The 27,971-nt window shown below is 37.1% G+C and overlaps 2 protein-coding genes across 2 annotated transcripts in view; both read left to right on the top strand.

Moving 5' to 3' along the window:
- LOC142847894 (uncharacterized) lies at nt 1-27,927 on the top strand. Its single transcript, XM_075969135.1, has 5 exons — nt 1-26; nt 16,777-16,903; nt 17,382-17,477; nt 25,933-26,015; nt 26,645-27,927. Exons 2-5 carry the CDS (start codon nt 16,870-16,872, stop codon nt 27,476-27,478), a joined length of 1,047 nt encoding a protein of 348 aa, XP_075825250.1. The 5' UTR covers nt 1-26; nt 16,777-16,869; the 3' UTR covers nt 27,479-27,927.
- Nucleotides 1-27,971, top strand: part of LOC142847896 (immunoglobulin lambda-1 light chain-like) — a 270,740-nt gene that overhangs the window by 1,970 nt on the left and 240,799 nt on the right. The window lies entirely within an intron of this gene.

The following is a 27,971-nucleotide window of genomic DNA, read 5'->3' as shown; positions in this document are numbered from 1 at the left end:
TCAGTGATGAAATCCTGTAGTCTCAGGTGAGATTCAACTTCAGTTGTTTATGATGTGACTCAGCTGCTCAATGTACTGCTTGAACTTATCCTTTATATCTCAGCCCACAATGTACCTGACATTTATTCAAGATGTCAAAGGCTGTCTCTCTACAGCTCACCACACCTCAAGTATCATTATAGGAGCATAGGAGTCAGCACATCCTTGCTCTTTCACACTGAGTCAGTGGAGGTGGTGTGCAAGAAAAACTTCTTTCATGGATATAATAATCATTCCTTTTGCTACATGTCTTACTCTGGCCACACTTTCTTTGCCAGTAGAGAATCCATCTGTGGTCTTATTGCTACAGTTCATATCTCTCCAGCCAGTTGTTTCTATAGCAACAATTTGCCATGGGGATTATAGGTCCTATTCCAGTCAGTTCCCCTGACTTTTCGTGGAAATACATAAGAAGATAATCTGTCTCTCACACATTCCATGACAGACAATCTTTGAGCCACATTTCATATCATGGTTTGTTCATACAGACCTTAAGTTACAGTCTGGATTTTAGAGTAATGCTTGCACAAACACATTAAGTTTTATGATGAAGTTATGTTTCTATAGTTTAAGTAAACACTTTTTACCTGGCTATATGATAAAATGGAAAACTTTCTTGTCAGGACATCAGGGAGAGAAATGAGAATGCCTGAACTCTGAATAGAGAATTTAACAATTGATGTTGGAGAACTACATCATTGCTCTCTTTGTTGGTGTGACTGTTATTCGCTCATGATTCCTTGTTTATCATGGTTGTTCCTGTCAAGTATGATTAACAGCTCTTTACGATATGATTATATCCAGTTCACTTTCTTTTTTTTAAACTTTTTTTATTGAGAAAAAGAGAAAAAAAAACAAGTTTTCCCCTCCTCCCAGCCTCCCATTTCCCCCACCCTCCTCCCACCCTTCTCCCCCTCCCCCCACTCCTCTCCCCCTCCCTCTCTAGTCCAAAGAGCAGTCAGGGTTCCCTGCCCTGTGGTAAGTCCTAGGTCCTCCCCCCACCGTCCATTTCAAGGAAGGTGAACATCCAAACTGGCTAGGCTCCCACAAAGCCAGCACATTACGTAGGTTCAAAACCCCGTGCCACTGTCCTTGGCTTCTCATCAGCCCTCATTGTTCGCTATGCTCAGAGTGTCCAGTTTTATCCCATGCTTTTTCAGTCACAGCCAAGCTGGCCTTGGTGAGCTCCCAATAGATCAGCTCCACTGTCTCAGTGGGTGGGTGCACACCTCGTGGTCCCGACATCTTTGCTCATGTTCTCCCTCCTTCTGCTCCTCATTGGGACCTTGGGAGCTCAGTCCAGTGCTCCAGTGTGGGTCTCTGTCTCAATCTCCATCCATCACCACATGAAGGTTCTATGATGATATGCAAGATATTCGTCAGTATTGCTATAGGATAGGGTCATTTCAGGTTCCCTATCCTCAGCTGCCCAAGGAATTAACTGAGGACCTCGGCTTGGGCATCTGGGAGCCACTCTAGGTTCAAGTCTCTTGCCAACCCTAAGGTGGCTCCCTAACTAAGAATTGTGGTTCCGTGCTCCCCTATCCAACCTTCCTTTATCCCAATCCTGTTTTTCCCCAAGTTCCCCCCATCCTCCCCTTCTCACTTTTCTCTCCCCATATCCCCTTACCCCCATCCCACCCCACCCCCAAGATCTCAATTTTCTCCCCGGCAATTTTGTCTACTTCCCATAGCCAAGAGGACAACTATATGTTTTTCCTTTGGTTCACCTTCTTACTTAGCTTCTTTGGGATCACCAATTGTAAACTCCGTGACCCTTGTTTATGGCTAGAAACCAATTATGAGTGAGTACATCCCATATTCATCTTTTTGGGTCTGGGTTACCTCACTCAGGATAGTGTTTTCTTTTTTTTTTTGAGTTTTTTTTATTTATTTATTATGTATACAATATTCTGTCTGCGTGTAATAGTGTTTTCTATTTCCATCTATTTGCATGCAAAATTCGAGAAGTCATTGTTTTTTACCGCAGCGTAGTACTCTAATTTGTAGACATTCCACACTTTCTTCATCCATTTTCCATTGAGGGGCATCTAGGTTGTTTCCAGGTTCTGGCTATTACAAATAATACTAAAACTGAGAAGCTTCTGTAAAGCAAAGGACACTGTCACCAAGACAAAAAGGCAACCTACTGACTGGGAGAAGATCTTCACCAACCCCACAACAGACAAAGGTCTGATCTCCAAAATATATAGAGAACTCAGGAAACTAGACTTTAAAATGCTAATTAACCCAATTAAAAAATGGGACACTGAACTGAACAGAGAATTCTCAGCAGAGGAAGTTCAAATGGCCAAAAGACACTTCAGGTCATGCTCAACCACCTTAGCGATCAGGGAAATGCAAATCAAAACAACTTTGAGATATCATCTTACACCTGTCAGAATGGCCAAAATAAAAAACTCCAATGATAGCCTTTTCTGGAGAGTCTGTCGAGGAAGGGGTACCCTCATCCATTGCTGGTGGGAATGCAATCTTGTGCAACCACTGTGGAAGTCAGTGTTTCGGTTTCTCAGGAAATTCCGGATCAACCTACCCCTGGACCCAGCAATACCACTCCTGGTAATATACCCAAGAGATGTCCAATCATATGACAAGAGCATTTGTTCAACTATGTTCCAGTTCACTTTCTAATGCTAATTTAAAAACCTTGGAGATTCATCATGTAGAAATCAATATTTTAGCTAAGTTTATTTTGTCAATATATTTTTCTACACATCAATATATATGAGTCCAAAAGAATATATCATAATATACTGTGATAATATGTTACATACTTAATGAACAATGTCTAGTGTTGATGCATTTTGAATTCTACTGCTTCAACTAAGAGAATCCAAAAATATTGTAGTTCCCTCAGAATTTCAGTCATGAATAACTGCATGTTGACCTGAAATTGCTTTCAGTTGTGCTTCATTCCATTCCACAGCTTCCATTCATTAATCTAAGTAGCAACCCCATCTTTGTGAACCTGGCCAGCAGAAACACAGTGAAGTTCATGATTAACTTTATAGGATTCTGATGTACATTTGAGTTCAGCTTTCGTTTCTCCATTTCTGCTTTGTCTCGGTTGAGTAAAACATGGCAGTACAGTACAAGCTCTGACTGTATAACTTCACTTTTGTTCAGAAGCTTGAACTCAGCAAGGGAGAAACTCATCATTTGAACGGCTCCTGTTTTCCTGAGTATCTGTGATACCACACCATGAGTGAATACTCACTTGATTTCTGAGGTTCTACAGATGGTGAGTGTGCTTGCAGTAGGTGAAAGGTGTTTGATAATACATTTTTTTTTATTTAGCAAATTCCTCAAGAGAGAATCCAGGAGCTAAAGCGGCATATTGATTTCCCTGAGACAGAAGAGATGGCTGATTCTGCAGTAAGCATCTCTCTGCTTAGAAACTATGCTCAATTTCTTCTGCAAAGCTTATATATTTATGTTGCAATCTTTACTTCTCTGTTTCTCATAGCCTAGCTTACAGAGTTTATTTCAGCTGTTATTTGTTTGCCTGTACTTCTTAAGAGTGCTGTTATTGAGTATGTAGATATATATTGTTTATTCAGTGTGGATTTACCTCCATTTTGTCCTTGCCTGCTCAATTATTTTCAGGATATATTACCTCAGTGAACTGATGATGTTCATCACTGGGAATTCCATTGTGATAGATAAATTTTGTAACTGGCTGATGCCCATTTTCTCCATAGACCAACTCATATTCTCATACAAAGAGAAGAAATGCAATTGTATGGCATGGCTTGCATCTGAGCACTCTGTTTGGTTACTGATTTTTAAAAATTCATATACAGTCACCTGGAATGTGCTGCCTAGCATAGCTCTTTCAGTAATGAGATAGTAGAATTAGATATGTCATATTTTCATGGAAAATAAAAGAAATATATAGAATTCACTTGAGAATCTAGAATGCGGCAGATACACATAGCTTATACTCAGCATAAACCTGATGCTGTTTCATTCACACTACAGTTTCCTTGCCTTCTTTCTTGGACAATAACTATCAGTACAATAATGATGTGACTATCTTTCAAATTATGTTTATCTTGGTTTATCTTAATATCTCGATGTTGATTTAATTCAGAGATCATTAGTTTTGATTTTGTGTTTCTGGTGTTGTATATAGTGTTTCATTCTGCAGCCAGGATGCATTGAATTCCCATTATCAGCAATAATTATTTTGAAGTATTGCCAGTTGGTGATAAAATTTATAAATAAAATAAATTATAAGAAAATGAAAGATATAAATTTTTAACACTACATTAGGACTCAAGGAATTTCTAAGAGGCTGTTGAGTTTATTGAGACTCAGCATGCAACCTACCTTTGAGAGTAGTTTCTTATCCCAGCAAAATTTCTTTGAAGAGAACCAAATTTTCATTTATGTGGGATTATTAGTTGGAGATTGCTTCAAGGCTAGGGAACTGGGAATGTGTCCAGTTCTTATTTGAACTGTGAATGTCCTGTATATGCTGCCTCAATTTCTTTTCATCAATATGTGCTTCAATCCATTAGAGGTAGAGGCCTTTGTATGTTTGTGTATGGGAGGGATATGTGGGTATCTTCCTCTTCTTTTACATGGTTTGTGAACCCTGAGGCAAGGTATTTGATGGAGACCTCCAATTCAGCATTATTTCAAGGTCCCTCAATCTCTGCATATTGTCTGGCTGTGAGCTTATCTATTTTATCTCTCTACCTGTTCAGGAGGAATATCCTCTGAATGGGTGAGCAAGGCTTTGATCTATGTATATTTGATCTATCTATCTGCTGTATGGTAGAATGTCATTTAGGAGAAATTTTATTTCTCTTTTTTTAGAACAAAAAAAATAGTGTTTGATTTTATTCAGGGTCCTGGGCTGTCTACTTTCTTGTTCTTTGTCACCAAAGCAGTGTGAGTTATTGGTTTCATCTCATGGAGTTAGCCTTAAATCACATCAGATTTTGGAATATTACCTCCACAAGCTTTGTGCCACAATTATACTAACATATCTTATGGGCAGGACACCAATGTAGATCAAACGGTTTGCATTTGAGATTGATGTTTGTGTTTCTTCTCAATAGTATGTAGACAATTTTGGTACACCAAAGACTCAGGTTGTGATAGATACCAGCTCCACTTCTATGTGTTCAATGGGGTTGTTTGAAATGGAGCACAAATTCTATTTTGATCAATAAATCCATATAATGCAAGACATTACCATTTTCAAACACTGCAGTTTTTGCTTCATTTTAGCTGGATGTGTCTGGTAGAATCTTTCTGTATTGCATAAAACAGAATGATAATATTTTCTCCAGCCGGACAATCTAAGTCCTATTTGAAATCTATCTTTTTAGTATGGTAAATACATTATAATTTGTTAGGTAATGTGCATACTAAAGCAGGTGTCATAGTCAATTCTAACATTTATATTAAAGTTGGTCAAAGTTTTGATATTAGTAGAGAGATGAGAATTTCTTTCACAGCATGCCAGAGCAGCACAGTTTTCAGTCTGACATTATAGGCCTTTGGGTAACATGTCATCATGTTCATACAGTATTTATGGTGTCATGATGAAGAAATTAAAAGCACTCACTATTATGCAAGGCATAAATGTGAATGATTGAAAGAGAAGATCTGAAAATACTTCAGTTGTGAGGGATATCCACCTTCCATAGATGCTTTGATTCTTTTCCAAGTAAGCCAACACCTGCTCTTAAGTTGCAGGTTTCTGAAAACTCTCCCATGCCCCTGTCCCGAAGAGTGAGCTAAAAAGCCATGAATAAACCTATGTAATTATTCCCACTGATTATATTTTTTTTACATTTTTATGTAGTCATCTATTTATTTAGAGAATGTGTATGCATGCATTAATTGTGCTTGTGTGCATGTGTGTATCGTCATGGTGCATGTGTGGAGGTCAGAGGATAACAAGAGAAAGTTAATTCTCATCTACCAGCATGTGGGTCCTGGGGTATGAATTTAGGTCAACAGACTTGGTGGCAAGGGCCCTTACCCACTGAGCCATCCTGCAGGCACTATTGTTTCCTTAGAGTCATTTTCCATCACTATATCTCAAATGATTGTTCTTTTAAATTATTATCCATATGTTCCAATATCCACACACCCCTACAATCCGTATTATTGAAATAAGAGCTCTAAAGCACATAAGAGAATGATTTCACAAACACAAGTTTTGTTTTTTATTTTTATATGGTAACCGTATGTGGTGAACCTCTATTGAGTCTTTAATAACATGATTTATATTTTTGGGCTGAGTGTGGTGGCCTATGACTATATTCCCAGACCTTGGGAGTTAGAGGATGGTGGTTCAGGATTTGAATACCAGACTCAAATACATATCAAGTTTGATACCAGACTGTCAAAAATGTATAATAATATTTGCATTATATAATTTTTGGCTTTAAATAAATTTTTAAAATTCATTTTAAAAACTATCTTTTCTCAATTTACATGCCGAATCCATTCTCCCCTCCCTTCCATCTTCCTCCTTTCTTTACCTTCCACCCTACTACCCAGGGGTGCATAGTCAACAAAGACTAGCACATTGCTTTGAGAAAGGACCAAGGAAGTCCCAACTATATCTAGACTGAGCAAAGTATCTCTCTACAGAGGATAGGTTCCAAAACATCAGAACAAGCAGTAGTGCTAAATTCTGTTCTCACTGTTAGTGGCCCCACAGTCTGCCCCAGCCATACAACTGTCACCAACATTCAGAGGGTCTAGTTTGATTCTATGGTGGTTTCTCTGCTATCAGGCTAGAGTTGGAAGGCTTCCATTAGATCAAGGAAGTTGTTTCAGTGGGTATTTTCATCAGGGTCTTAACGAATTTGCTTGTATTCTCACTCTTTCCTCTCTTCAGCTGGATTTTGGGAGATCAGCCTAATTTTCCACTATGGTTTTTGCAACTGCTTCCATTAGTTGTTGCATGTAGATTCTATGATGACATTTAAGATAGTCATCAATCCAACTACAGGGCAAGACCAATTCAGGCACACTCTCCTCTCTTTCTTAGGATCTTAGGTGGGTCATCTTTGTGGATTCCTTAGTATTTCTCTACTGTATATAGTGCTATCCACATAATGGATCCATCAATCAAGATCTCCTTTACTCTTACTCTGTGCTAACCCCATCTCGAACATCTAGTTCCCTCAGGTCTTCCACTCACCTTCTCCTCCGCTCCTCTAATTTTTCCTTCCTTTATTCCCCCATCCCCATGATCCTAGCTTTCTCAGGAGACCTTGTCTATTTCCCCTTCTAGTGGGATATTTTCATGTTTGTGTAAGTGTTCTTCCTTTTATTTAGATTCTCTGTGGTTGTAGATTATACTATGCACCCCTTTTCCTTTGATTTTCAACTAGTATTCACCTATGAGTGAGTACATACCATGATCATTTTCTGGGCCTGGATTAACTCCCTCAGGATGGTTTTTCCTAGTTCCAACCATTTGCATGCCAAATAATAGACGTCATTTTTTTTTTCTACTGAGTAAGTACTCTAATGTGTAATTGTGCCACATTTTCTTTATCCATTATTCAGTTGAGAGGCATCTAGGTTGTTTCCAGCTTCTAGCTATTAAAAATAATGCTGCTATGAACATAGTTGAACAAATGCTTTTGTAGTATGATTGAGCATCTTTTCAGTATATGCCCCAAAGTCATATTATTGTGTCCTGAGGTAGATTGATTCTCAATGTTCTGAGTCACCACCATACTTATTTCCAACATGGTTTTACAAGTTTTCATTCCCACCAGCAATGGATAAGTGTTTCCCTTCCACTGCATCCTCTCCAGCATAAATGATTATTGGTGTTTTTGAAATTATCCATTCTGTCTTATGTAAGATGGTTTTGATTTTCATTTCCCTCATGGGTAAGGATGTTGAAAATTTCATTTAGTGACTTTCAGACATTTAAAGTTCTTCTGTTAAGAATTCTCTTCTTAGTGCTGTATGCAATTTTTCAATCAGATTTTGACGTCTAATTTCTTGAGTTCTTTAATATTTTGAAGATCAGTCCTCTATAGATTTGGAGTTAGTGAAGATATTTTCCCATTCATTGGGTTGCCTTTTGTCTTATTGATTGTGCCCTTTGCTTTACAGATGCTTCTCAGATTCAGTAGGTCCCAGTTATTTATTGTTGAACTCAGTGTCTGTGATGCTGATGTTATGTTTATATTTGGGAAGTGGTCTCATATGCCCATGCATTGAATGCTAATTCCAACTTTTTCTTCTATCAAGTTCATTTGGTCGGTTTATATTGAGGTCTTTAATCCATCTGGACTCAAGTTTTGTGTGTGGCCGTATTTAGGGATCTATTTGTATTCTTTTACATGCTGACATCCAGTTATGCCAGCACCATTTGTTGAAGATGGTTTCTTTTATCCATTGTATACTTTTAGGTTTTTTGTCTAAATCAGGTGATCATAGGTATGTGGATTAATATCCATGATATTGATTTGATTCCCTTGGTCAACTTATCTGTTTTTATGCCAATACAGAGATGTTTTCATTATTGTAGTTCTATAGTAGAGCTTGTTGGCAGGGATGGTGATGCCTCCAAAAGTTCCTGCAGTATACATGATTGTTTGGCCTATGCTGAATTTTTAGTTTTTCCATATGAACTTGAAAATTGTTCTTGTGAGCTCTGTGACTAATTGTGTTGGTATTTTGATGGGGATTTAATGAAGCCGTAGATTTCTTTCAGTAAGACAGCCTTTTAATGTTGATCCTACTTTTCCAAGATCATGAGAGATCTTTTCATCTTCTTATATCTTAAATTTTTCCTTCATAAGACATGAAGTTCTTGTTGATCAGGTCTATCACTTGTTTGGCTAGAGTTATCACAAGACATTTTATGTTCTCTGTGCCTATTGTGAATGGTGATGTTTCTTCTCTGATTACTTTCTCAGCTTCATTATCATTTGTACATAAAACAAATGCTTTCCTTGAGTGCTCTTTTATACTCCCCATTACTGTTTATCAGCTGTAACAGTTCCCTGGTAGAATTCTTGGGCTATTATATATACTAGCATATCATCTGTAAATGTGAAATTTTGATTTTTCTTTCCCATTTGTATCCCCTTGATTTCCTTCTGTTTCCTTATCGCTGTAGCTAGAAATTTAAGAACTGTGTTGAATAGACATGGAGAGAGTGTACAACCTTGTGTTGTTCCTGATTTTAGTGTGACCACTTTGAATTTCTCTCTACTTAAATAGGTGTGGACTGTCAGCTTGCTGTATATTGCTATCATTATGTTTAGCTGTGTTTTTTGTATCCCTGATATTTCCAAGACCTTTATGAAAAAGGGATGTTGGATTTTGTCAAATGTTTTTTGAGTATCTTCTTAGATGATCGTATGGATTTTTCTTTTAGTTTATTTATATAATGGATTATATTGAGAGATTTTCATATGTTAAACAATCACTGCTTGTCTGGAATGAAGCTGACTTAATATTGGTGAATGATTTTTTTGTTGTTGTGTTCTTTAATTCGATTTTTTTAGTTTTTCTGCATCAATAGTCACGAGGGAGATTGGTCTATAATTCTTTTTTTTGGTTGAAACTTTATGTGGTTTTGGTATCAGGGTAACTTTAGCCACATATAAAGTGTTTAGCAATGTTCTTTCCTGTTTCTAATATGTAGAAGAATTTGAGGAATATAGGTATTAGGATTTCTTTGAAGTTCTGACTAAAATCAGTGCTAAAATTGTTGAAAATTGGGCATATTTTTCATTTGTGAGGCTTTTGATGACAGCCTCTTTTTATTTGTAGGTTATAAGTCTATTTAAATTGCTCACCTGGTCATGATTTCTTTTTGGTATGTGATACTTATCCAGAAAATTGTCCATTGGTTTTACATTTTCTAATTTTGTGGAGTACCGGTTTTTGTAGTATGACCTAATGATTCTCTGTGCCTGTTTTTATGTCCCCCTTTTCATTTCTGATTTTGCTAATTTGAATATTCTCTCTCTGCTTTTTCATTATGTGGATAATGGTTTGTCTATCTTGTTGATTTTCACAAAGAACCAGCTTCTTGTTTCACTGATTATTTGTATTGTTTACTCTGTCCTGAAATTATTTATTTCTTGTTTGAGGATTTTTTTTTGTTCTAGAGTATTCAGGTGTGAAGTTGCCAGTGTTGGATTTTTCCAATTTCTTTATGTTAGCACTTAGTGCTCTGAAATTTCCTCTTAGCACGGCTTTCGTAGTGTCCCATAGTTTGGGTACATTGTGCGTTCATTTTCGTTGAATTAGGAAGTATTTAATGTCTTTTTTATTTCTTCCTTGACCCAGATTTGCTCAACTGAGCACTGTTCAGTTTCCATGAGCTTCTAGGCTCTGCAATTAGTGTTATTGTTAAATTCTAACATTAAACCATGGTGATCTGATAAGATACAGTAGTTATTCCTATTTTTGTATATGTTGAGTTTGCTTTGTTATCAAGCATGTGGTCAATTTTAGAGAAGATTTCTTGAGCTGTTGAGAAGTTATATTCTTTTGTGTTTTGGTAGAATATTTGGTAGATGTCTGTTAAATCCATTTGAGTCATGACATCTGTTACTTCTCTTATTTCTCTGTTAACTTTCTGTCTGGTTGACCTGTCCATTTGGGAGAGTGGAAAGTTGAAGTCTCGTTCTATTAGAGTGTCGGGTTTGATGTGAAGTTTAGGCTTTAGTAGTGTTTCTTTTTTTATTCATTTATTAAAAATTTCTGTCTCTCCCCTGCCACTGCCTCCCATTTCCCTCCCCCTCCCCCAATCAACTCCCCCTCATATATTTGAGTGTGTTTGTATTTGGGACAAGATGAGACTTCATCGTGATGAATTGTTCTTGTTATGAGTATAAAGTGTCCCACTCCATCTCTTCTCATTGATTTTAGTTCAGAATCTTTTTTGTTTGAGATTAGGATAGATTTTTGATTTGATTGGAAAATTTTTTCCTAACCCTTTACCCTGAGATAAGATCTATCTTTGCTGTTGAGGTATGCTTCTTGTATACAGGAGAAGCAGGGATCCTCCTCTCATACCCATTCTCTTAGCCAGTATTTTTATAGGTAAATTGAGTTCATTGATATTAAGAGATATTAATGACCAGTGATTGTTAATTTGGTTTATTTTTCGGTGTTGTTTTTGTGTGTTTCCATTTTTTGAGGTTTGCTGTTGTGAGGTTATCTGTTGCCTGTGTTTATTGTAGGTGCAGTTTGCTTCCTTAGGTTGGAATTTCATCCAGTTACTTGCAGTAGGACTGGATTTGTGGATAAGTATTACTTAAATCTCCTTTAGTCTTAGAATACCTTGTTTTCTACATCAATGGTGATTTAAAGCTTTGGCTGGGTATAGTTGTAGGGGCTTACATCCATGGTCTCTTAGTGTTTCTGCAGAACATCTGTACAGGACCTTCTGGCTTTAATGATTTCATTTAGAAGTTGGGTGTATTTCTGGTAGGTCTGCTTTATATGTCACTTGTTTTTTTTTTTTTACCTTTATAGCTCTTAATACTCTTTCTTTTTTATAGTTTTTTATTTTGATTATTATATGGCAAGGGGACATTTTGTTTCTGATCCAGTCTATTTGGTGTTCTATAATCTTCTTGTAGGTTCATAATGATATCTCTTTTTTTGTTGGGAAAGTTTTCTTCTATGATATGGTAGAATACATTTTCTGTGCCTTTGAGCTAAAGTTCTTCTTTTTCTTTCTAGATTATTCTAAAATTTTGCCATAATTTGGTGTTCCATACTTCCTGGATGTTTTGTGTTAGTAATTTGTTGGATTTAAGATTTTCTTTGACCAATGAATCTATTTCCTCTATTGTATCTTCAACACCTAAGATTCTCTCTTTCATATCTTGTATTATGTTGGTTAAGCTTTCCTCTGTGGTTTCTGTTCATTTACCAAGATTTTCCTTATCCTGGATTCCCTTGGTTTTTGGTTTCTTTAATGCCTCATCTATATTGAACTCCTCAAAATGTTTGAATCACCTGTTTGACTCTTTGAATGTGTTTTCTTGGGTTCCTTTCAGAGATATCTTGATTTCTTCCAATTTTTGTTTGTGTTTTTTGCCATTTCTGTGAGGGAATTTTTCAATTCCTCTTTAAAGGTCTTCATCATCCTCATAAAATTACATTTAAAATCAGTTTCTTTTGTGTCTACTCTATTAGGATATTTAAATTTTCCTGTTGTATGGCCACTGGGTTCTGGTGGTACAATGTTTCTTTTTATCTTTTGAAATCCTCGAAGTGGATATATTTTTGGGGAACTGATCTTGGTCTGCTCTGTACAGTCACTGTCTATGTCTCAAGGAACCACTGAGGTTTCTCTTGGCCTGCTCTCTTAGTCTGCTCTATTGGCCTGCTTTCTTGGTCTGCTTTCTCTGTTTGCACTCCTTGTCCACTCTGTACAGTCCCAACTGTACTTCAGAGTGTCTCTCTTGTTCTTCTCTTTGTCCTCCATGTGTATTTTCAGTTTCTGTTTCAGTTTCTCTGAGGTTTTCAGGGGAATAGGAGGTTTGGGGTGGAGTGAGACTTGTAGCTTTCAGGGTCAAATAAATGAGGTTGGGTTGTTGAGGCAGCCTAGCTGTAGGAAGCTTGCCAGATAGCTGACTAGAGAAGCTGAGAAGTGGGGAAGGGCCGTGTCTGGTATGGAGGTCTTAAAGACTGGGTTTTAGAAAATTTGACAGCCTTGCCTTCTTCCTATCTTTATTTGAATGTATTTAAGATTCTCTCTATTTAATTTGATATTTCTAGAGACTTTCTGCAAAAGTTATTATTTTAGGTATGTCACTATCAATATTCTTTTTAATAATTTTATCATGAAAGGGTTGAGGTTGGATTTTTTCAAAGGCATACTTAAGAAAATCAACAAGATAGAAAAACCTTTGTCCAACTAACTAAAATAAAAAGAGAGAATATCCAAATAAAGAAAAATAAAAAATGAAAAGTGGGACAGTAGCAAATAATAATGAGTAGCTCAAACATGTACTTCACCAAATAAAAAAATCTAATATTAATGAATTTTTTTCAATTATATCTTTAAAAATTGCTCAATCAAGATCATATAAACAACGTAAGTAGACTTATGAACACTATTGAAAGAAAAGCAGTCGTTAAAATCATCTCCCAATGGAAAAAAAAGAACAAAATCCAGGGTCAGATGATTTCAGGACACAATTCTTTAATATTTAAAGCAGACCTTATGGTCTTCAAATTGTTCAACCAACTGAAATAGAAGGAATAGTAACAAATTCTTTTTGTAAGAACACATTAACCCTGATATCCAAACCACACAAAGATTCAGTAAAGAAGTTTAACAAATCTCTTTCAAAAATCATTTACTCCATGACATTTTTTTTCTAGATAATGTAAGTGAGGTTTAATAAGTCATAAAACAACTGCAAATGCTGAATAAACCCACTGCAAAAATACCTATGTATCCCTTAATGAGAAATCTGCAAAACATAGCAACAACAGAATAGACAAAAAGAGTCACCGTTAGTGCTTAACATCCATAATGTTTTGGAACCCAAGAACTTTGAGCCAGAAAAGTGACTCTTTACAATGAACACTTGCAAGGAAAATTGTATTTTCTGATACTGTGAATTAATGAAAAATGATATTAGATAATGTCTTATGATATTTACTTCTAATATTAAAAGCTAAAATAATTTCGTTGAGAATAGAACTGAGTATTAAACCAACTAATAATGAATCAAGGATATAATATACATTGAGGAAAACTATATCTGTATTATAGTACCAGCATTTTTAAGACACAAAGGCAACCTACTGACTAGGAGAAGATCTTCACCAGCCCCGCAATAGACAAAGGTCTGATCTCCAAAATATATAGAGAACTCAAGAAACTAGACTTTAAAATGCTAATTAACCCAATTAAAAAATGGGACACTGAACTGAACAGAGAATTCTCCACAGAAGAAGTTCAAATGGCTAAAAGACACTTAAGGTCGTGCTCAACTTCCTTGGCAATCAGGGAAATACAAATCAAAACAACTTTGAGATATCATCTTACACCTGTCAGAATGGCTAAAATCAGAAAAACCAAGGATAGCCTTTGCTGGAGAGGCTGTGGAGTAAGGGGTACACTCATCCATTGCTGGTGGGAATGCAATCTTGTGCAACCACTACGGAAGTCAGTGTTTCGGTTTCTCAGGAAATTCGGGATCAACCTACCCCTGGACCCAGCAATACCACACTTGGGAATATACCCAAGGTATGCCCTATCATATGACAAAAGCATTTGTTCAACTATGTTCATAGCAGTATTATTTGTAATAGCCAGAGCCTGGAAACAACCTAGATGTCTGTCAATGGAAGAATGGATGAAGAAAGTATGGAATATATACACATTAGAGTACTATGCTGCGGTAAAAAACAATGACTACTCGAATTTTGCGTGCAAATGGATGGAAATAGAAAACACTATCCTGAGTGAGGTATCCCAGACCCAAAAAGATGAACATGGGATGTACTCACTCATGATTGGTTTCTAGCCATAAATAAGGGTCACGGAGTCTAAAATAGGTGAATCTAAAGAAGCTAAGTAAGAAGGGGAACCCAAGGAAAAACATATAGTTATCCTCTTGGATAAGGGAAGTAGACAAAATTGCCGGGGAGAAAATTGAGATCTTGGCGGTGTGGTGGGATGGGGGTAAGGGGAGATGGGGAGAGAAAAGTTAGAAGGGAAGGAGGTGGGGCTTGGGGAAACAGGAGGATTGGGATAAAGGAAGGTTGGACAGGGGAGCACGGAACCACAATTCTTAGTTAAGGGAGCCACTTTAGAGTTGGCAAGAGACCTGACCCTAGAGGGGCTCCCAGGTACCCAAGCCGAGGTCCCCAGTTAGTTCCTTGGGCAGCTGAGGATAGGGAACCTGAAATGACCCTATCCTATAGCAATACTGACGAATATCTTGCATATCATCATAGAACCTTCATCTGGTGATGGATGGAGATAGAGACAGAGACCCACACTGGAGCACTGGACTGAGCTCCCAAGGTCCCAATGAGGAGCAGAAGGAGGGAGAACATGAGCAAAGAAGTCGGGACCACGAGGGGTGCACCCACCCACTGAGACAGTGGGGATGATCTATTGGTAGCTCACCAAGGCCAGCTGGACTGTGACTGAAAAAGCATGGGATAAAACTGGACATGGCGAACAATGAGGGCTGATGAGACGCAAAGGACAATGGCACGGGGTTTTGATCCTAAGGAATGTGCTGGCTTTGTGGGAGCCTAGCCAGTTTGGATGTTCACCTTCCTAGATATGGACGGTGGGGGGAGGACCTAGGACTTACCACAGGGCAGAAAACCCTGACTGCTCTTTGGACTGGAGAGGGAGGGGGAAAGGAGTGGGGAGAGGGGGAGAAGGGTGGGAGGAGGAGGAGAAGGGTGGGAGGAGGGGGAGAAGGGTGGGAGGAGGGGGAGGGAAATGGGAGGCTAGGAGGAGGTGGAAACTTGTTTTTTTTTCTCCTTTTCTCAATAAAAAAAAACATCAGTCAAACTATGGGAATCTACAATTGTAATTACAGAGAAGAAGGTTAGAAGGAGGCAAAAAACTAGCTAAGCAATGAGAGAAAATTACAAGGATTTTGACTGGTACAATGGAAGAAAACTGTGTACTACAGAAACATGCAAAAGTTAAATCCCAGTTAAACAATAAAACAGTATAAATCATAAAAGAAAATAATTAAGATGTAGTGAAATGACAGTGAATATGTTAAAGAATTATAATAGGAGAAAGACAACAAGGAAATGTACAATGAGTAACATAACTACACTGTCAATCAGGGTACATATGAAGTGGTTTGCCCTTTTCTTTCTACCTGCCCAATGATGAGTCATGTAGAAAATTTGAATAAGGGCAAGGTACTGTTTGTTATAGTAACTCTAATATATAAAATCGTCTGTATGGCATGAATGCTGTTCACAGAGTTGTTTAATCAACATTTTGTTGGTGCTTTTATTGGTTCCTTAGTAATTTTGATGAGTAACTTATTGTAATTTCGTTCTCATATTCATCTCGTGTTCTTGAAGCAGTGGTGGATCTTTGTAGCTTCAGGGGCGAGTCAGCTTAGGATATCAGCTGATTCAGGCCATGGATCAGCTACACAATCTACCATCTAACTTGTTCTTTATAAATCTTCCCACAGTGTTCCTACTATTTATTCAGCTAGAAGCCCACCTCTTTTGAGCTTGCCTCACACAGGTGTCAGGCCTTCCATGGTCTTTCCCAGTAATGTCATTGGAATAATTTACAGTAGGATTTGTGCTTCATTCTTGGATATAGCAATTCTGCCCCTGTCTACAATCTTACTTTTCACTCATTTTCATTTAACAGCTGTGAATGCATGCATGGTTTCATCTTTACAGCTCTTGTCTCTTCAAATTGTGGATCCTAATGAAACAATTTGCCTTGAGAATAGAAGCCCTTAATTGGTGAAGTCTGGAACTGCACATGATGCTAATTTGGCTCCCATTCACATACCCCATTTCAGCTTGTACATCTACAGCTTAATTTTGTCCTACATGGCTTAATATTTCAGGCACACAGATTTTTATTTATAGACTGTATTTTGGAGTATGTTTTTCAAATAATGCTAATCCAGAATACATCATGTTTTGTGATGAATTCTTGTATTCTTTGTCTAAGTAAAGAAATTTGTACCTGGGCACCTCATAATCTGTTTTCCTTCATGACAGGGAATCTTGACGTTTGAGGATGTTGCAATTGATTTCTCTCCAGATGAGTGGGACTGCCTCAACGTTGAACAGAGAACTTTGTATAGGGATGTCATGGTAGAGAACTACAGTAATATGGTCTCTGTGGGTGAGACTATTTTTCATGTTTCCTTCTTTATTATGATTTTTTCCTATAAGTATGTATTACGTCTATGTCTGAATTGTCAGCCTTACTTTTACATGTCAATTTAATAAAAAATTTGGAGTTCATAATGTAGAACCCAATATTTTGTGTAACTTTATCTTGTCAATATAGTCCTGAATCCTGAGAATGACATTCATCATTCAAACATGTATAATAGATTTTACTTTTCAGACAAGATTATATATTGATTTGCAACATGATGGTTCACAACATATTTGCTTTCAATAGTAATTTACAAAGGAAATCAAGATATACAATATTATCAAAATTGATTTTGAATGTTTTAAATTTTGGACGACAGAAATTCGTGTATTATATTTTTAATTTTATATTATATGACATTTTATATAGTGTTTTCTTAGAAATCCATGTGTTTTCCTATTATCCCAATTTATGGCTATATATCTCTTTTAATATTCAGGTTTTTCAATGCCAAAACCAGACCTGATCATCTGTCTTGAACAAAGCAAAGAGCCCTGGAATGTGAACATGGGAGAGACAGAAGGCAATGAAAGAGGTAAGACACAATGAAGCCTTGACACATGTGGGAAACCTAGGACATGGGGGAATTCTTCCCTGAAGTGGGGTTAGCAAAGAGCTTTCCCTGAAATGGTCTAAAAATTCCCATTGTATAGTTATCTCAAATTACTTTATGGGTCTCATTCACAGGAAATGACCCAAAAATTTACTTTTTTTTCCCTCTGTTTTTTTTATTTTATATTTTTTATTGAGAAAAAGAAAAAAAGTTTCCCCCTCCTCCCAGCCTCCCATTTCCCTCCCCCTCCTCTCACCTTTCTCCCCCTCCCCCCACTCCTCTCCCCTTCCCTCTCCAGTCCAAAGAGCAGTCAGGGTTCCCTGCCCTGCGGAAAGTCCAAGGTCCTCCCCCCACCGTCCATGTCTAGGAAGGTGAACATCCTAACTGGCTAGGCTCCCACAAAGCCAGAACATGAAGTAGGATCAAAACCCTGTGCCATTGTCCTTGGCTTCTCAGCAGCCCTCGTTGTTCGCCATGTTCAGAGAGTCCGGTTTTATCCCATGCTTTTTGAGTCATAGTACTGCTGGCCTTGGTGAGCTCCCCATAGATCAGCTCCACTGTCTCAGTGCATGGGTGCACCCCTCGTGGTCCTGACTTCTTTGTTCATCTTGTCCCTCCTTCCACTCCTCATTGGGACCTTGGGAGCTCAGTCCAGTGCTCCAGTGTGGATTGCCGTCTCTATCTCCATCCATCACCAGATGAAGGTTCTATGGTGATATGCAAGATATTCGTCAGTATTGCTATAGGATAGGGTCTTTTCAGGTTCCCTATCCTCATCTGCCCAAGGAACTAACTGGAGATATCGCCTTGGGTCCTGGGAGCCACTCTAGGTTCAATTCTCTTGCCAGCCCTAAGGTGGCTCCCTTAACTAAGAATTGTGCTTCCGTGCTCCCCTATCCAGCCTTCCTTTACCCCAATCATCCTGTTCCCCAAGTTCCCCCCATCCTCCCTTTCTCACTTTTCTCTCCCCATCTTCCCTTATCCCCAACCCACCCCAACCCAAGATCCCACTTTTCTCCCCCGCAATTTTGTCTACTTCCCTTATCCAAGAGGATAACTATATTTTTTTTTCTTGGGTTCACCTTCTTATTTACCTTCTTTAGGTTCACCAATTGTAGCCTCCGTGACCCTTATTTATGGCTAGAAACAAATTATGAGTGAGTACATCCCATGTTCATCTTTTTGGGTCTGGGTTACCTCACTCAGGATAGTGTTTTCTATTTCCATCCATTTGCATGCAAAATTCGAGAAGTCATTGTTTTTTACCGCAGCGTAGTACTCTAGTGTGTATATATTCCATACTTTCTTCATCCATTCTTCCATTGAAGGGCATCTAGGTTGTTTCCAGGTTCTGGCTATTACAAATAATACTGCTATGAACATAGTTGGACAAATGCTTTTGTCATATGATGGGCATCTCTTGGGTATATTCCCAAGTGTGGTATTGCTGGGTCCAGGGGTAGGTTGATCCCAAATTTCCTGAGAAACTGAAACAGTGATTTCCAAAGTGGTTTCACAAGATTGCATTCCCACCAGCAATGGATGAGTGTACCCCTTCCTCCACAGCCTCTCCAGCAAAGGCATAATTGGTGTTTCTGATTTTAGCCATTCTGACAGGTGTAAGATGATATCTCAAAGTTGTTTTGATTTGCATTTCCCTGATTGCTAAGGAAGTTGAGCAGGACCTTAAGTGTCTTTTGGCCATTTGAACTTCTTCTGTGGAGAATTCTCTGTTCAGTTCAGTGCCACATTTTTTAATTGGGTTAATTAGCATTTTAAAGTCTAGTTTCTTGAGTTCTCTTTATATTTTGGAGATCAGACCTTTGTCTGTTGCGGGGCTGGTGAAGGTCTTCTCCCAGTCAGTATTTTGATTTTTTGTCTTAGTGACAGTGTCCTTTGCTTTACAGAAGCTTCTCAGTCTCAGGAGGTCCCATTTATTCAATGTTGTCCTTAATGTCTGTGCTACTGGGGTTATACCTAGGAAGCGATCTCCTGTGCCCATCTGCTGTAGGGTACTTCTCACTTTCTCTTCTATCAGTTTCAGTGTATTCAGACTGATATTGAGGTCTTTAATCCATTTGGACTTGAGTTTTGTGCATGGTGATATTTATGGGTCTATTTTCATTCTTCTACAGTTTGACATCCAGTTGTGCCAGTACCATTTGTTGAAGATGCTTTCTTTCTTCCATTGTATACTTTTAGCTCCTTTATCGAAAATGAGGTGTTCATAGGTTTGTGGGTTAAAATCCGGGTCTTCTATACGATTCCATTGGTCAACTTCTCTGTTTTTATGCCAATACCAAGCTGTTTTCAATACTGTAGCTCTGTAATAGAGTGTGAAGTCAGGGATGGTAATGCCTCCCGAAGATCCTTTATTGTATAGGATTGTTTTGGCTATCCTCGGTTTTTTGTTTTTCCATATAAAGTTGATTATTGTCCTCTCAAGATCTGTGAAGAATTTTGATGGGACCTCGATGGGGATTGCATTGAATCTATAAATTGCCTTTGGTAGAATTGCCATTTTTACTATGTTGATCCTCCCAATCCAAGAGCAAGGGATGTCCATCCATTTTCTGGTATCCTCTTCAACTTCTTTCTTCAATGCCTTAAAGTTCTTGTCAAATAGATCTTTCACTTCCTTGGTTAGAGTTACCCCAAGATATTTTATGCTGTTTGTGGCTATCGTGAAAGGTGAAGCTTCTCTGATTTCCCTCTCTGCTTCCATATCCTTTGTGTATATGAGGGCGACTGATTTTTTGGAGTTGATCTTGTATACTTCCACATTACTAAAGGTGTTTATCAGCTGTAAAAGTTCTTTGGTGGAGTTTTGGGGGTCGCTTATGTACACTATCATATCATCTGCAAATAATGAAAGTTTAACTTCTTCCTTTCCAATTCGAATCCCCTTGATCCCATTATGTTGTCTTTTTGCTATTGCTAGAACTTCAAGCACTATATTGAAGAGGTATGGCGAGAGTGGACAGCCTTGTCGTGTTTTGAGTTTAGTGGGATGGCTTTGAGTTTCTCTCCATTTAATTTGATGTTAACTGTCGGCTTACTGTATATAGCTCTTATTATATTTAGGTATGACCCTTTTATCCCTAATCTCTTCAATACTTTTACCATAAAGGGATGTTGAATTTTGTCAAATGCTTTTTCAGCATCTAATGAAATGATCATATGGTTTTTTTCTTTCAGTTTATTTATATGATGGATTACATTGATAGATTTTCGTATGTTGAACCAGCCCTGCATCTCTGCAATGAAGCCTACTTGATCATAATGGAAAATTTTCCTAATGTGTTCTTGAATTTGGTTTGCCAGTATTTTGTTGAGGATTTTTGCATCGATAGTCATGAGTGAGATTGGCCTGTAATTCTCTTTCTTGGTTGTGTTTTTGTGCGGTTTTGGTATCAGAGTGACTGTAGCTTCATAAAAGGAATTTGGCAATGCCTCTTCTGTTTATATTTTGAAATCCATTAAGGAGTATAGGTATTAGGTCTTCTTGGAAATTCTGGTAGCATTCCGCATTGAAACCATATGGTCCTGGGCTTTTTTTGGTAGGGAGGTTTTTGATAACAGCTTCTAATTCTTCGCGACTAACAGGTCTATTTAGGTTGTTCACTTGGTCCTGGTTTAACTTTGGTATATGGTATTTATCTAAAAAAGTGTCCATTTCTTTTACATTTTCCAGTTTTGTGGCATACAGGCTTTTGTACTAAGATCTAACGATTCTCTGAATTTCCTCTGTGTCTGTGGTTATGTCTCCCTTTTCATTTCTGATTCTATTAATTTGCATATTCTCTTTCTGCCATTTGATTATTTTGGATAGGTGTTTATATATCTTATCTTGTTGATTTTCTCCAGGAACCAGCTTTTTGTTTCATTGATTCTTTGGATTGTTTTCTGTGTTTCTATTTTGTTGATTTCAGCCCTCAGTTTGATTATTTCCAGTCTTCTGCTCCTCCTAGGTGAGTCTGCTTCTTCTTTTTTCTCTAGAGCTTTAAGGTGGGCTGTTAAGTCTCCAATGTGTGCTTTCTCTGTTTTCTTTAAGTGGGCACTTAGTGCTATGAACTTTCCTCTCAGGAATGCTTTCACAGTGTCCCATAAGTTTGAGTGGGTTATTTCTTTATTTTCATTGAATTCGAGGAAGACTTTAATTTCTTTCTTTATTTCTTTCTTCATCCAGGTGTGGTTCAGTAGTTGACTGTTCAGTTTCCATGAGTTTCTAGACTTTCTGGGTGTAGCATTGTTGTTGAATTCTAACTTTAATCCATGGTGATCTGATAAGACACAGGAGGTTACGCATATTTTTTTGTACCTGTGGAAATTTGCTTTGTTACCAAGTATGTGGTCAATTTTTGAGAAGGTTCCATGATCTGCAGAGAAGAAGGTATATTCTTTCCTCTTTGGGTGGAATATTCTATAGAAGTCTGTTGAGTCCATTTGATTCATTACCTCCATTAATTCTCTTATTTCTCTGTTAGGTTTCTGTCTGATTGACCTGTCCATTCACCTCCTGTTTAAGGTCTTCTATTATTTTTTATAGTTCACTTTTGAGTCGATTTCTTCTAATTTTTCTGGAGTAGGGTGTACAATTCTTATTTCGTGATCCCTGGATTCTGGTGATGTCATGTTGCCTTTGAGGTGTTGGAGGAATTCTTGCCTTGGCGCCTTCCCAACTCTTCCTTCAAATGGAGCCAGGAGAGGCCTGGTGTCTTGGTCCAGTCTTTGCTGTGACTGACTCTCTGGGTGTAACTCTTCAGTGTAGAAGCAGGAACTGTAGGGTCCAGATGGAACTCCTCAGCACCGAAACATAGACGCCTGGTAGTCCAATGACCCGCGGACAAAAGGGAGAACTTGGGGGGCAGGGCGGGGACGAGTAGAACACAGGACACCCTGCCACAAAAGCTGAAGGTGCGCCTGCTCCCTTTCGGGGGGGGGGGATTTGAGACCTGCCCGGTAGGCAGGCACTCACCTCTCTGGGTGGGTAGCCTTAGTGTTGGAGCAGAAAACTGTTTCTGAGCAAAGGACCTAGCAGAAAATGCAGGCTTGGGGGGGGGGGGGGTCATGTGTAAGAAAGACAGCCCTGCAAAAGGAGCTGGGGGAGATGGGTTTGTGCTCTCTTCTGGGACAATCTGCCCCTGGATAGCACACACTCACCTGTCCACATGGAACTCCTCAGTACCTAAACAGGGCCGCCTGGTAGCCCGATGATCCGGGGACAAAAGGAAAAATCGGGCAGGTGGTTCGAGATCCAGGAGGGCACTGGCACCCCTGGAGCACAAGCTGAAGGTGCCCGGGCTCCCATTCGGGGGTCCTTGAGGCCTGCCCAGTAGGCAGACACTCACTGCTCTGGGTGGGTAGCCTTAGTGTAGGAGCAGAAAACAGTTCCTGAGCAAAGGACCTAGCAGAAAACCCAAAAATTTACTATGAATACTTAACTTTATTTATGGTATAAAGCAGAATTTAGAATATTTGTTGCCATATACTTGAATGCCACCAAACTGAGACGTGAACAATATTGAAAATAAAATTAGCATTAAAAACTTTTGTAGTTTTTGAAAGAGTATTTCCCTGAAATGTTCATGTCTCTTTGTCTGCTCTTATGAGAGTACTACATAGTTTTCATTGTGTGTATTATCACATATAATCAGAAAATACGATTTTTATAGTTGTACTCGTTTTGGAAGATTGTAGAGTTCATTCATTGCATTAGACTCTACAGCAATTAAAAGGTAACTCTTATTTCTGCAAAATATTCATTAGAAATTAAGAATTGTTTAGAGTCATACATGCTACTGGTCCATTTTAAAATCATATAAAAATCTCTGAATATCAAAATCTATATGTTACTGTCCACATAAAGGTTGTATATTCTCTTGTTTTCCTTTGTGTTTTTATCTATATTTGAGTTTGTTTGGAGAATCAAATTTGTATATGCATAATATTTTATTTTTAATACTTTAATTAATTATTTAAAAACAAATTACAGTATCATTTGACCAATTCAACTCTCCAGTTCTCTGATGTTCCACTTCCTCTAAACTTCTTTATTTTTTCTCTTTTTTTTACACCCACAGAATTCAATCTGTAATTCTCATACAACCCTGGGTGTTGAGCATGACCTGTAATATGGTTAAAATATCAGAAGTTGCACATTCTTAAATTTATGCCCTTTCTCCACATATGTTTCAGGTGATAGAATCATCTCAGGAAGGTGTGTCTCCATATACACTTTTTCTCTAGAATTTTAATCTTGCTTGAGCTTTCTTAGGTCGAATGTATACTGCCTTGATTAAATGAGTTTATAAGTCATCTGTTACTTTGCATACAAAAGAACTAGTTTCTTATAGTCATTCATGACTTCCTACACTTAACATGTATTATCACTCTCTCCTGAATGAGCTCTGATCATTCCATGAAATGGGTTTGATATAAACATGCTAATTAAAACCTAATTTTTTTTGTTTTCACTATGTCCACCTATGAGTCAACTTTTACTGTTAAATTCCATTAGGTATAAAGGCATAGAGATGCACCACTCTGTGGGTAAACCAGTAAGATATAGGAATAATTTTAATACTATATCAAAGCCGCAGAATAATGGTACCACTGTACCACCTATCTTTAATAATTATCTTGAATTAGCATGAATACTCCTCAAACTATTCTTCAAAAGATAAAAAAATAAAAAAAGACCAGAACTCTTAGAAATTCTTTTTGTGGGACAGTTCCCTTGATACTTAAGCCATGTATCCACACAAAACGTAAGTAAAAGGTGTGCCAATTTCATTATGAATATACCTGCGAAAGTTCTTAGTAAAATATTTGCAACTTGAATACAATAGCATATCAAAAGAACTATCTACCAGACACTTCCTCTCAAGACATGTAGTGACAGATCAACAATTCAAAACCAAAAATTAATCTACTGCTTATACAAACTGAATGTCAAATTCCATATGTTCATCTCATTAGATGCTGAAAATGCTTTGACAAAATTAACAACCTCTGCTTGACAAAAGTCCTGGAGAGATTAGGGATGCAAGGTACATACTTCAAATGAAAAAGGCAATTTGTAACAAGCCTATAGCCCACACAAAGTAACTGGAGAGAAATCAAAACCATTCCACTAAAATAGGAAACAATAAAAGGGTATTCACTTTCTCCATATTCTGCATTTATATAATAATCAGGTTTCATTCAATAATGATATGGCTGATCACTGAAACAAATTACAGATACTAAAATAAGTCCTCTCATCTATGACAACTTATTTTGTACAAGAATCTAGAAAAATACATTTCACAAAATATTGGCATTTATTCTAGTTGGAATTACCCCAAACTAATTTCAGATTCTTTAGATGCCAAGTTGTTTTCTAAGTGACAGAAAGTGGATGAATTCTGACATCAATGAAGATGGAAAAGATCTCATGACTTTTGAGGGAGAAAAGCCATAGTAAGAATATATTTTATGAAAACATCTATTTTCTGTATAAGAAAAAGAGATAATGTATCTCTTTAATAAGATCAGTCCTAGTGAATTTCATGATGTCTGAAAATTTATGGATGCCTTCCTTGTGGCATACATGATTCTCTGTGGGCCAGTTAGTAATAACTGTTTCCTGTTCTTCCTGTCCTTCTTTATTTACTAATTAATAGTCTGTGTTCTTTATTTATATTGTTCAATTTGAGGGATTGTGAAGATGAGTTATGTTCATTAAGATATACCATATCAGGAGTGTAATATTTTTTGTAGTTGGGTTATAGACTTTTTCAATTGCTGTGATAAAACTCCAAGATAAAGACAATATACAGAAGAAAGATCCATTATGATAAATCAGAGGTAGTAGTTGACAAGGGGCTAGAGCTGCCGTGAGAGATTCCATCTGGAACCAAAACAGGAAACAGACAGCTCACTGTTGGCAATAGAAGGCATTAAAATTCTCAAAGCCATTATCCAGATACATGTGTTCCAGGAAGTTGATACTTTACCCTACCCATAAATATCCACCAACTTCAGGCCACATATTCGGACATCTGATTATATGGGGTCATTTCACTCAACTCATGATACTCTTGTTTATTATTCTGAAAATTATGATTGGAATATGTAAGGTAAGATAACTTCATTTCTTCCATTTTTATAATTTATTAATTATATGTTATAAAAGATCATCTACCCATTTGCCTTAAAAAGATTGTTTCATTAGAACAAATTATTTGAAGTTTATTTTTTGTAATATGCCACCTTGCATATGAGTCTACATATTTATAAAATTATGTCACTAATATATCTGAAAATGTTTCACATATGTGAACTAATAATTATATATTCCTATATTCCAGTTTTCTCTAAAATTATGTCACTTATATATCTGAAAGTGTTTCACATATGTGAACTAATATTTATATTTTTTTCTGTCTTCCAGTTTTTTATTTTAATCAAACACAAGACCTTTTTTCACCGGAGAATAGACAAGATCCTATCCACAAGTTAATATCAAGAATAGATGTAAGTAGTGACTTAAAAAACTTGCATTTAAGGATGTTCTCAAATTATTGGGAAGAGAGAAAAGAGAATGGAATATGTCATGATTGATATAATTTGTATTCACCAACCCTGTGTTTGCCTGTAAAAATCTCTACATTTGCTTGCAATACTTCACATTAGATCAATTTTGTTTTCAGAAAGTTTCTTCAGTAAAAAAATATAAGTTTTAAAGCATATTTTTACTCTACAAAGAATTTTGAAAAGTCTACAAACTGAAAGACACATATACTATTAAACATTCACTGAAGTTCCCTCAACTAATAATTATATTTTGTCACAAGCTATTCGATTGAGATATACATAGGGAGTTTTTTTCTCAAATGAGACTGAAAATATATCATAGCATTTCTAGTTGTGAGAAGCCTTACACATTTAATGATGTTATTAAACCATTTCCTAGGAGCTCTAGGATGACTAATTTTCAGAATATCATCTTGAAGGGAGAAATTTCCAAAATATCAAATCACAATAAGACTTTACTTATTATTTAAATACACAGAACAAATTTTGTTGTTTCTAATAGCTAATACATATATTAATTAAAATTGTAAGATTTTTTATTATAGCACACACCTTTATTTTTGTTGCAGAATGACCAGACACAAGAGAAACATTTTGTAAGTAATCAAATTGGACAAAACTACTACATGGAATATGAGAAGGGCTCCAACAGATCTCCATGCCTCACTAGGCTTAAGAGAATTAATCTCAGAGAGGAGGCATACAAATGTAAAGATTGTGACAAGTCATTTACCCATCATGCAAAACTTCAAGTTCACCAGAGAATCCATACTGGTGAGAAACCTTACAGATGTCAGGAATGTGGCAAGACCTTTACCCGGGATTCAACTCTTCAGGCGCATTACAGAATTCATACTGGTGAGAAACCTTACAGATGTCAAGAATGTGGCAAGTCCTTTACCCAGAGCTCAGAACTTAACATTCACCACAGAGTCCATACTGGTGAGAAACCTTACAGATGTCAAGAATGTGGCAAGTCATTTACCCACAACTCAACTCTTCACAGATATCGCAGAATCCATACTGGTGAGAAACCTTACAGATGTCAAGAATGTGGCAAGTCATTTACCCACAACTTAACTCTTCAGAGACATCGCAGAATCCATACTGGTGAGAAACCTTACAGATGTCAGGAATGTGGCAAGTCATTTACCCACGACTCAACTCTTAACAGACATCACAGAATTCATACTGGTGAGAAACCTTACAGATGTCAGGAATGTGGCAAGTTTTTTACGCAGGCCTCAAATCTTCACATTCACCACAGAGTCCACACTGGTGAGAAACCTTACAGATGTAAAGATTGTTTCAAGTGCTTTAGGAGTAACTCAAATCTTAGAAAGCATCACAAAATTCATGTAATAGATACATTTCATAAAGTTTATTATTATACCTCACATTAGTTAATTGTACTGTCTTCATACATTGACCAAGATATTACACAGATGCAAATCCTTTAAATAATTTTCAAAGTTTTGTCAATACTTATACAGATATACAGTTCTTACAAATTTAGAAACATTGTGTCCAGATTTGAACTTTATTTTTTCAAACATTTGTTTTAAACTGAAATTTTGCATCGTTATAAGAATATACTATTCAAACATCATTATGATGGATGAGTCAATATTTATAGTAGAAGAAAATTAAAAAACATTTCTTGAATGTATGTTGAGGTAACATGTTAAAGAGCCAGCCGATGTGAACCTATTTCAGATTTTGATGCATATTTAATTTCTTGTCATATGGTTGCTTATGTAATGAGATTATATTCTATATAAACATTGTATTCCTGTGATTTTTGGTGATTTTATATAAATACCAGTTTGCTTTAAACTTCAAGTCTTTTCATTCTGTGTCTTTGCAATAAAAATGTTAAATATTTTGCAAATTTTT

Source organism: Microtus pennsylvanicus, chromosome 1, assembly GCF_037038515.1.
Source record: "Microtus pennsylvanicus isolate mMicPen1 chromosome 1, mMicPen1.hap1, whole genome shotgun sequence".
Classification (NCBI taxonomy): domain Eukaryota; kingdom Metazoa; phylum Chordata; class Mammalia; order Rodentia; family Cricetidae; genus Microtus; species Microtus pennsylvanicus.
Note: the sequence above shows the minus strand (reverse complement) of the source record. Positions and strands in the feature narration are given on the sequence as shown.